The 11,716-nt window shown below is 39.4% G+C and overlaps 1 protein-coding gene across 1 annotated transcript; it reads left to right on the plus strand.

Moving 5' to 3' along the window:
• Nucleotides 1-315: 315 nt before the first annotated feature.
• On the plus strand, nucleotides 316-3,102 carry LOC127641002 (protein phosphatase 1 regulatory subunit 29-like). The gene has a single exon (XM_052123737.1). It carries the CDS (start codon nucleotides 316-318, stop codon nucleotides 3,100-3,102), a length of 2,787 nt encoding a protein of 928 aa, XP_051979697.1.
• The last annotated feature ends 8,614 nt before the right edge of the window (nucleotides 3,103-11,716 follow it).

Raw genomic sequence — 11,716 nt, forward strand, 5'->3', positions numbered from 1 at the left:
TTACACAGATTCACAGTCTCAGATTGACACCATCTGGCTCAGCAGTCTAAAAGGAGAGCAGTTGAAAAGTCAAAGACCATGAGTTGTAGCTGTGGCAAGCGATGCTATAACCTTATAACAAGGACCACGTAAAATGGGGACTGTGTTTGGAATCATGTCAATTGTACAGCTGTGACTGCCCTTGTGACATGTTTTTTTTCTAATCTTTCTAATCCTATTGGCTATCCATATCCTCTGATAATTTTTTCTAATTTTGAGCCCTAACATCTTTCCTTTCCCTCCCTGATCAAAACAAATCCAATTGTTGTTCCAAGAATGGCCTGCAGATTCCGCCTCCCTTGTGTTTGTCCACCTACATTTCTTCTCCTCTCTCTCCCTCTTTTTCTCATCCTACATGCACCTTCCTTTGTGAGGGGTGACTGCTGGCTAATTGAGGGAGATAAAGGCTATGTGTGGCTGGCAATCTGCAGTCAGAACCAGCCTCCATATGAGACAATCCCACAGCACATTAACAACACCGTCCATGACTTGCGGCTGAATGAGAACAAGCTAAAGGCAATTTTCTTCACCTCCCTCAGTCGATTTACCAACCTCACTGACCTCAACCTCACCAAGAATGAGATTTCCTACATTGAGGATGGTGCCTTTGCTGGACAGGCAAATCTACAGGTCTTACAGTTGGGTTACAACAAGCTAACCAACCTCACAGAAGGAATGTTGCGAGGGTTGGGTCGAATGCAGTGCCTATATCTGCAACATAACCTTATAGAGGTAATTGCAACCAATGCCTTCTGGGAGTGCCCAAGCCTTAGCAGTCTCGACCTGTCCTCAAACAAATTAGCAAAGCTGGATTCATCCACTTTCACTGTTCTTGGGCGGCTTATAGTGTGTGAACTGGCTGGAAACCCATTCCACTGTGGCTGTGATTTGTACAGCTTCCTTATCTGGCTGGAGGCATTTGACAATGTCACTCACACCTATGACAGGCTCCAGTGTGAGACGCCAAAGGAACTCTTTGGTTACCCTCTGCTGAGTCCTAGAGGTAGTCCTGGAAGAAATGCTCGTTCTATCCTATCATCCATGTGTAAAGATGGAGTGATTGTTACTGGCATGACTGCCCTACCTCCAGACTTGGATTCTTCAGGAATGGGAATTGATATTTCTGATCAAATGGGACCTTATCACCAGCCTACAGCTTCATCAACTACAGACCCCACCTATAGTCCCAGCATTAAGTTGCAAACAGTGTCCCTCGCCACAGCTTCCTTATTGGTTCAAATCCCCAAGCCCTACAGTAAGATGTACATCTTAGTGCAGTACAACCACACCTATGTGTCTGATGTCATGAATTTAAAGAACAAAAAAGAAATTGTCACCCTAAATAACTTAAAACCCCACACAAATTACACCTTCTGTGTTGCCTCAATTCGCAATTCCCAGCGGTACAATCACACTTGCCTATATTTTGCAACACAGGCTCCAGGGCCTGATGACTTGCAAGCAACCCCTTCTACCACCACCCATTACATTATGACCATTCTAGGCTGTCTGTTTGGGATGGTCATTGTGTTGGGCTTGGTGTACTACTGCTTACGCAGGCGTCGAATACAGGAGGAGAAAGAAAAGACTATCAGTGTCAAAAAAACCATCTTGGAGATGCGTTATGGTCCAGAAGCAGCTGCTGCAGCAGCCAAGGATCCTTCTGCACTACAGAAACTCCATGACCAATCCCATCACCAACACCACCACAGCAAGTTGAACCAGTCAACATCCTCTAGCTTGGGCATCCTCCATGGCTCAGCCAACACCACCTCTTCTCGACTTTCCTCCCTGCCACAAGTGGAAAAGATGGCAACAGCTTTCTCGGAAGCCATGGCCACCACTAAGGGTAATTACATGGACGTGCAGACAACAGGAGGAGAGGAGCGAGTAAGAGATGGAGTTGTGACAGGGTCAGGGGATGATATTGCTAGGGAGGAAAATTGGATTAATGGAGATGACGACTCTGATGAGGATGGTCGAGATTCAACATCTGAGATCTCCACCATTGCTAAGGAGGTGGATAAGGTAAACCAGATCATCAATAACTGCATTGATGCACTCAAACTAGACTCTGTAGCGGTTGTGGCAGCAGCTGTGGCCACTACAACTACAGCAGAAAATATTGCCTCTCCACCACTTCCTAGTGTCATGTCCTTAGCCAGGGGGCTAATCCCTCTGTCTCCTACCATCACAGAGACATGCCAGATCATGTCGTCCCCGAAAATCCATCCTCCACCCCCTGTTCCCCTTGTGTTGCCTCTTTCTGAGCGGCCTGGCATTAGTGGAGGGGGCTTTCTCTCCCCACCCTACAGGGACCCACCCCCAGCCACAGCAACACACCCCTTGCAGAGACAACTCAGTGCAGATGCTGCGGTTGTTCCTATAAACGCTGTCAAAAACCGCTGCAGTGTCTCTTCCGGTGGCTCTGTCAAAAGTGCTCGGGTCTTCAGTCTGGATGTCACCAACCCTCGCAGCCCAGAGCCATACAAGTACCCTGAGAAAGGCAGCCCTATTCGGTGCGGGGAGCCACTTGAGAGGCTGCCCATAATTGGGGTTCATGGAGTCAGTAATGGCAGAGGAGATGGTGGCAGCGGGGGTGGAGGGGGAGCCGGTGGTGGCAGTGGTGGTTCGGGTGGACGTGGTGTTGTCGTAGGTGGGGGCGGCACAGCTAAGCAGCACCACCTGGAGGTGCACCCAGACTACCACTGCTCAGAGCACCGACACTCCTTCCCCGCCCTCTACTATGAGGGTGCCACTGACTCCCCTGCCCAGAAAGTCTCCTTTCTAAACCCTCTCACTCGCACCAAGAAGGACACTGCCTACTCCCATCTTTCTCCTCGTCACCACAATTACTCAGGGTATTCCTCCAGCCCTGAGTACTCCTCTGAGAGCACTCTTAAAATCTGGGAGCGCTTCCGGCCCTACAAGAAAAGCCCCCGTGAGGAGGCCTACATAGCAGCTGGACATGCTCTTCGAAAGAAAGTGCAGTTTGCGAAGGATGAAGATCTGCATGACATTCTGGACTACTGGAAGGGGGTGTCTGCACAGCAGAAACTGTGATGGTTGTGAGTAGCATGACAGCAGGAAGCGAGGTTGTGGAGAAATTAAATGATGGCTCTTGAGACAGCTCAGCAGAATCCATCAGCAGGAGTTTTGGTCCCCACAGGCCACAATGGAAATAAGTGTTCTGAAAGAGACAGAATTAAGCAGGTGTTCCAAACTCATTAAAGCATAGTTAAGCAACCAACCAGAAATGCAGATGAAATGTGGCACTTAAAAAGGCATCCCGTTTCATTTAAAAAATCTCCACATTTTACCATGTGTTCCACTTGTGCTCTTTTCCACTGTAGTTTGACAAGATAATTGTCTAAAATGAAAAATGTGTGGTCTTTGTTTTACAAATGCCTCAATTCACTCTTGAGGGATGATCATAACCGATGCTTGTCAAGATGACTGTTGACAATGTTAATTACGATGTAGGAAAAAAATGAAAGGGTGTGAATTTAGCTCTGCTGAAGCCACAGGTCAAAACATGAATAACCCGTTTCCTCCTATTCCCAATCTCCACTGAAGCAAAGCTTATTTGTTGATTTGAGACACCTACACATATTTTACACAGCATGTGGGGGATACACTTATCAAACCAGAGGCAGCCATTTGGCTTTACGTTTTCATTTTTCAGGAAGTGTGGCAATTTGATAAAACACACAATGTTAATTCCATTTTTGGCATTCATTTGTGGCAGAGTCAGCTCGTTGCCTCAAAGACATCTTCCTCTTCATTTGTGCTCTTTATACAGTTTTTATCCAAAGAAGAAAATGTGGGATTTGAGGGTGGGAGCCTCAAAGCTATAGAATTTTAAATAGACTAGAAAAGGAAAAGAATTCAGTCTATTATGACAGTACAAATGGCAGCTAAATATAGATCCCAATGTGATAACGTACAGAAATCCATAAGGTTTGCAGTTGTATAATTAAACATGTAAGCATATTAAGCACATTTTGTTTTGCCTGTTGGGAGGCAAAATGCTACACTTAACACAGATGCTACACTTTCATAACTTTTCATCAAATTAACAGTCTTGCTGGGGTGGGGTAATACATATCATTGATCTGCAAAGAGTATTGCAAACATAAAACCTTGAACATGCTCCAGCAGCTATGTTAAAGGCCACAGAATAACAGTTCAGATGACATATTTGCAATTCAGTGATCATGCAGTCCATTATACCTTATTTGAATACTGTAGCAGCTCTCCTTTGACACTCCCTCATCATCTAACCTTCTGTTTCTGGGTATAACCCACTTCTGTTGACCTGACTTCGGTTGTGGTCAAACAAGGGAAAGAATTAAACCAATTCAATTATTTCTCACACCTCCCTATTTTAAGACCTTGTTATTGTTCTTGTATGGCTTAATAGATAAAGTTAATTAGTAATTTGCAGCAGAAGAGTCATGGGGTCACAGAGGTGCTAATATTATTAACACTGCCAGATTGGAGAAGTGATTGAAATTAATCTCACCCTTTTCGGTCAGGTCATCTCCCAGAATGCATCCCTAGAGTCTTGCTGGAATCGTCTGTGGCAAAGTAAGGCATAACGACTGTAACTCTTGTTCTTCAGAGCAACTGATTGGTTTTCAACTGCAAGGTCTGCATGGTTCCGAATGGTTTTCAAATCTGGGTTTCTAAATTTCAGGCAGGGGGATAGTGAGTTTTTTCTTTTCCTTTTTTCTCATATATATGTAAATTAATATAGATCTTAAGACTTGTGTTTGACATTATACATGTGTTGGGTTCTTTGTGAATGTTTTTAAGACATGTGAGCATTGGGCATATCAAATGTCAAGCATCATTGGGTGAATATCGCAAAACATGTCAAGAAATGTCCAGGTCACATTTTGCCCCAAAACCAAAAGAAAATATACTCTACTATTAGGACCCTTATGTTTTTTTTAATCGTGACATTATTGTCAGGACAATATTCAGCACATTTTACCCCCAGGACTCATTACTGTAATGCTTAATTTTACCCCCAGGACTCATTACTGTAATGCTTCTGGTATTGTCTTATATATATAAACACTATTAATCATTCCCCAGCACCATAATAATTTTCCTACTCATGAAACCATTCAAAAGACCACCTTCATGTTTTACAAGTCTCGGTCAGCAGGGGGCAGTAAGCAAAACTTCAGCTCAACAATCAATGTGCAGCTGTAAAGACAACAAACCACAGAAGCTCAAGATGAAGATGCATTCTTGGGTTCAAACACAGCTGGACAGAGCACAACATCGGATGCAGGGGTCTCAAGATGTGTTTTTCTGTTTTAAATTACGTTTTTGACAGAGCATCCTAAAAATGGCATTTGTCGCATCAACCAAACTGAGATGCTCCAAAAGTGTCAGTTTGATGGATATGCATTGACACATCCTTAGAAAAGCCCTTATAATAAGTATATTTCATACAAATTGATGGATTCAGTTAAAAAAGGGATTGACTATGGACTGTAGGCCAATGATAGGCTTGTTCAGTTATATAAAAAACAAAATTAATAGATTACATTCTAAAGCAACGTTTTGTATTTCCTAATCAGTGCTTGTCTGCCACAAAACAAAAGTCATAATTATTATATTTATTATAATATAATTACTTTAAATATATTTATAATTATTTAATCATTATATATTGCATTTGTTTATTTGGGGGCCTTTCCAAGCTAATATTGATTTGCAATTATTGCGATGAATAAGATTAATTGATCGGCATATGATGTCATTAATTTGGTTAAATTTTTTATTGATTTACAACCCTACTTATTATACTGTAAAATAAATGTATTTTGTTTAAAATACAGTACAAAAATTTCTACGTGTAAATATATTAAAATTTATAAATTAATATTTGTTTCATGTTACAGTAATGAGAATCAAGACTGTATTCAATGTTACTATAATGAAGAAATGGGGGCTAAAAGGAGCTTAATTGTCTTGAAAATAATGTCACAATGCAAACAAATCACGAGGGTTCTAATTTCAGACTTTTCAGAAATTTTCCAAATATACAATTATACTTTCATTTGTTTTGTTTTATTTATTTTTAGGGTTACATGTGGCCTTGACACCCCTTTGAGAGATTCAACCCATTAGGTTTCAGTGGGCACATGGATATAGATCTTGATTTCATAGGTATGTAAATCTGTCATTGCAAATCATATTATGAATTCTCAATATGTAGTATTTCACATGCCCAACATCCTTCAAGGTTCAAAATCAATACTCTGTAATTGAGAATTGACAGAGTCAGGTAAAATACTGAGGTTTCCCTCGTGAGCATTTTAGTTAAACCTGTCTGCAAGATTGTCTGAGAGGGAAAGTCTAGTCTATGACATTCAATGGCCAGTTTAACATTTAGGAATTGGCTAACATCTTATATAAGGGAAAACTTTATGGCTTAAAGTTGAAGTATGTAACTTTTTCTGTGTTAAAATACTTTCTCCTATCCCAAATTAATATGCAGAGACAACTGTTAGTAAGCCTTTCAAAGGTTCATTTTCTCAAAAACTATAAACACTGTGTTTCTGTTGCTCTATGAGAATGGTTCTGTTTGCCCCAACGACGTTACTCATCCAATGGCATGAGTTGGGGATGGAACTATCTATTTGATTGACCAATGGCAGATGGGAGGCATATACAGAAAGCATTTTTTAAAACAAAAGTTTATTATTGCAATTCCATTTGGTGACGCTAGTGGTGCAGACATTGCACACTTCATCTTTAAGCTAATGTTATTTATAGAAGCACAGAATCTTTTTTTTGCTCATTATTCTCATAGATAATTTATTTTCTTTCCACAATAAGCTTACAGTCCCTTTTTAGAAAAACATTGTAATTGCATATAGATATACTGAATGGTATTCATATCAACTGTTGTTTAATGACACAATCATGGCCCCAAAAAGTGTTTTAAAACTTGAGCCTCACTTAAAAATGTATGAATGTCTTTACATTCAATGCAAAATATCATATCTGCAACATGTTATGCTAGGCCTTTCTGATGTCCCAAAGACATTTTAGTGGATGTATGAAGTCAGTTCCTTTCAAGTTCCTCTCAACCACAGGTTCATCACGTTAACTATTACCTTGAGCCACTAAAGTGCCCACATACTGTTTGACTTCATTTTTAGACTATATTTTTTGTTTTGTAATTTAAAACCTTTCAAACATCTCGTTGCAAAACGTTTCTCATGAAAGGTGTATTTGTGCGTTCTCTTTTTAAAATAAATGCCGTTTGATTTGATATTTTGTTCTGTAATGCAAAGACATTTACACATTTTTAAGTGTGACTTAAGTGCCCAAGTAATTTGGGGCCACACTATGATAAATATGAATATCACTGACAAGCGTAGGCTTCTTGTAACATCCACAAAGATCTAACAACAAAGTGATAAGACCACACAGGATGATTTACTGCATATATTCCACCCTCAACCATCATTACCCTTCTTGAAATTTCATTTCCTCCTATTTAAGACCCCAAAATTAGTTTTTTCAGTCATTATATTCATAAACTCTGTTAGTAGATGTAAATTAGTTTTCTAAACGGCCTCAAGGCTTGCATTATTGCACTGTTGTTGAGAGATACCAAGCTAAGACAATTGGAGAGAAATTATTACGCTCCTGGAATGTTTCGTTGAAGTATTTTGTCGGCAAATTGGAATGATAGTGATTTGTGATATGTTGTTTCCTGCTGATAAGTCAGGTTTTGGTAATTGTGTGTGCATGTATGGTCTCAAACTATGATTACACAATATTGATGAATTGTAACCGGAGGCCTGACTGTGAAAACTGTGACAAACACACAACCAACAAGAGAACAATCTATACTAGATATGGATACATACGGTATATGTACAAGTAGTATTAGGTTTCAAATGGGTATGTCCAGTGAAAACAAAATTGCTGTATGTGTGCACATACTTACAAACACATGCACACACAGACACATACAAAGACATATGCATAATCTACAATCTACACATACTATATATGTTTACAGACACATACAGTCTTAAAAGTGCCCACTTGGCACTAAAACAGAGTGATTATTTTAACTATAGGAAGGTGCCAAACATTTGTAAGATTGTAACCGTTTGTGGTTTACATGTTACTCGTTATTTACTTGTCAAAGTAACTGCATTATTTATGTATGATTGAAATGTCAATCATTGTCATTGTTGTTGATTATAATTTAATGTGACATCAAATTCTAAATAAGCACTATGAAGTAAGATTTTTCCCACAATGCCCTACTGATCAAATGTATTTAAGTCAAAAACCAGGATGATTTAATATAATTTTGGTCTGTTGTTTGACCCTAACTAAAATAAAATTTAAAAAAATTATATTGAAACCAAAATAAATATTAGTGCTGTACAGCATTATGGATAATGTCATTTCAGGGCCAACTAACACTAGCTTTAAAATTCATCTCAACACCCAGAATGCATCCCTGGAGTCTTGCTGGAATCGCCTGTGGCAAAGATCTAAAAATGTACCACCCATCCTTTGATGTTTCTCTATAATATTGGTTTATTGATTTACAGAATTGTTAAAGTCAAAATTGACCTTGTTTACTTCCTTAATACAAGTTCCTGGTCTTATTTTGAATGATACATTAGTGTGTGTTGTTCCAATGAAATCTTCATGATCTTGCTTCACTTCTGAAACGACTTCCCTTTTTAAGGACCAAGAAGTCTTATTTTCAACCCTTCCCCTCCGTCTACTGGTTATAAAGAAACCACTTTTCACAACCCAGTCATTCTCAAGGCATAAATTGAAGACCTGCTCTACTTTTTTTTTTCTCATCGAATATCCTGTTTCACTTGAGAATGTCACATTACGGGAAAAAAATTGATCACGAAAGTAGTTTCATGATGATTTTTTAAAGCATTTGAATTCCAACTCGCATCAGGAAACGGGAAACTTGTAAGCCTGTATTGTGCTCAACTACCTTTGGATGTCTCACTGGCAATTTGAAACATGAAACCACAGTAAACACCCACAGCATTGGTGAGTTAACTTTCCCTCCTTGTAAGGTTTTACCAAGGACTGTGGAGTTTACGGTCCTTCCACTAATAAAGTTTTAAATGGCGAGAGACTTATGGCCCACCGTTTTCAAGCCTCCTACCAGCTCGTCCTCCATACAGATAATAAACCTTTCAAAACCTACCATTGTCCTCTGATGCACTTGTCAAATTTAGTTGCATGTTCGGAGTTTGAAGCCTTTCTTGCTCTACGATTTCTCCCTTTTTTTTCAAGCTTGCGTATTGTGTCAGGGATTTCTATTCGTTATACCTCATGGTCAGACTGAGGTGGGTGAGTGCTTGTGCTTTTGTAGCTTTTTAAAGCCTTTTATTAAGTGAATTTGGTTGATGGTTAGGAAACATGGAGAACATTGCATGAACTTAATGAACTCTACATATTTCTATGCATGCAGAGTGTTTTAATCAGGCCAGATCCCCTAAAAACCCTAGATTAGGCATGAGAACAAAGAATAAAATCATGTTATTCACACTCTCCATGGTACCACTCCGTGTTTAATGCAAAAAGACTGAAACCAGAGTATTCCCAACCCCCTTATCTTGAGATGGTATTAACTCAGCAGGTTAACCAGGACCTCAGAGGAACCTGCTGTGATCTGGGCTCTTTTTCTGCCAGCTTTTCAGTCAAACAGTCTTTACTGTAATAACATAAATCTGTTTGAGAGAGAGATAAAATTTATATTTCGTGTATAGCCTCACTAATAGGGTGAGCTGGATGTAGTTAACTAATGTAGTTGATGCACTTATAAGGCAAAATGTATTCATTTTGCATTGTATTGTATAAGCAGGGGTAAAATTGGGGTGGAACGGTCTGGAAAAATATCGGCAGCTTGTTCATTGTTTTATTCTATTAACTGCTGACAGGCGCTAGTTCAGTTTTAATTGATGCATTCTGTCTCCATTTAGAAAGTGTGTTCACTCAAAAACACCTTTAAAGTTCTTTAAAGTTAAGGTAATTAATAGGGATGTCATACAATATTGATTATTGATCAGCATTATTGATCAGCATGCTATTTTTTCAATACATTTTTGAGGCATCAATATACAGTATTAAGACAACATTTACATTTAGAAGCCTAATTTGTGTGCTTTCAATTCACTGCCAGTTGAATTCCATTCAAAGTAGTCTGATGTAGTAATGTAGCTTTGGGAGAACACAAGGGGGCGACATAACATTTACTGAAGCCTGTCGCTGCATGGACAAGGGACACATCACACACATTATGAGCTGATGGTAGTCTAAAGTTAAATGGTTTTTGTACTTCTTCAAGAATTTACAAAGTGGTGTTTGAGTTCGCAGTTTAGTGTATGAAACTGGTGTAACTGCGCAAACTGAACGATTGGAAATGGTGGTGTTTATTATGTATTTTACCTGTATGTAGTATTGAATAGGTCTTTCATTCAAGCTGTCAAATCACAAAACAACATTACTTGTAACTGAAAATACATAATTTAGGCTCTATGAAAGATAGACCATATCTCATTCAAAAATGACTACAGTAAATAATATATGTCCTTTTGATAGTGATTTGGGTCGAATTTAATGAGAAACAATACGATAACACATATTGATTTGATGCCCCAAAAAATTTTATGTGCATGTCCTGTATTGGCATTGCCAGGTTGACATCATAAATAAAGCTTATCTATTTAAGTAGTTTGATTTCACCTAAAAGTGTGCCGTATTGTGGCACTTTCAAATGTGACACAGCAACATTGCCTCAACCAATGCTGTGCATTTGTCGTAAAACTATTGATTTGTTTTACCAATGGTAGACGGATAATGTGTTCAGCGAAAGCTGTTTGAAAACAATGTTTATTTTTTTTATGCTTGGGCACAGAAATTCTCCCCAATTTGGCATTCCCAATGTGCTCTAAGTCCTTGTGGTGGCATAGTGAGTTGCCTCCACATCTGAGACAGTCAATCCATGCATCTTATAACGTGGCTTGTTGAGCGCATTACCGTGGAGACCTAGCACATGTGGAGGCTCACTCTATTCTCCGCAGCATCCACGCGCAACTCCCCACGTGCCCCACCGAGAGCGAGAACCCCATTATAGCGATGACCCAACGTTACTCTACCCACCCTAGCAACTGGGCCAATTGGTTGCTTAGGAAGTCTGACTGGCATCACTCAGCATGCCCTGGATTCAAATTTGCAACTACCCAGGCCCCCAACTTTCAGAGTTTGTAATAGTTTAATAACCCATTTATACCAAGGCTAAGGGATTGCTGCATTTTATAATGACTTGAAAAGATTAAAATATCCCTTCATAGGTTTCTCTCAAGCCACTTTAGATATTAGCTGTCAAGATTTTGCCCTGTTAAACAAATGCATTAGAGCAGTTTACAGTATCAGACTGGCTTGACTGTGTGTATTTAGACTTTGGCATTCGATTTCGTATTCACAGCTCCTCAGAGTATTAATGAATTGCTATTTAGACTCTTTGGTGGAATCATAAATCAGTAAAATTGGCTTTTTCTAGCGTTATAGGCCAAGGGGGTGTTTAAAACCTCTTATGTTGTTCTGAAAACATGAGCCAGTTGTAAGAGGTACATTTTTTGTTTAGTCA

This window comes from Xyrauchen texanus, chromosome 50, assembly GCF_025860055.1.
Source record: "Xyrauchen texanus isolate HMW12.3.18 chromosome 50, RBS_HiC_50CHRs, whole genome shotgun sequence".
NCBI lineage: Eukaryota > Metazoa > Chordata > Actinopteri > Cypriniformes > Catostomidae > Xyrauchen > Xyrauchen texanus.

Excerpts from the sequence above, each read along its gene's own strand:
- LOC127641002 (XM_052123737.1), top strand. The coding sequence starts at position 316 with ATGGCCTGCAGATTCCGCCTCCCTTGTGTTTGTCCACCTACATTTCTT.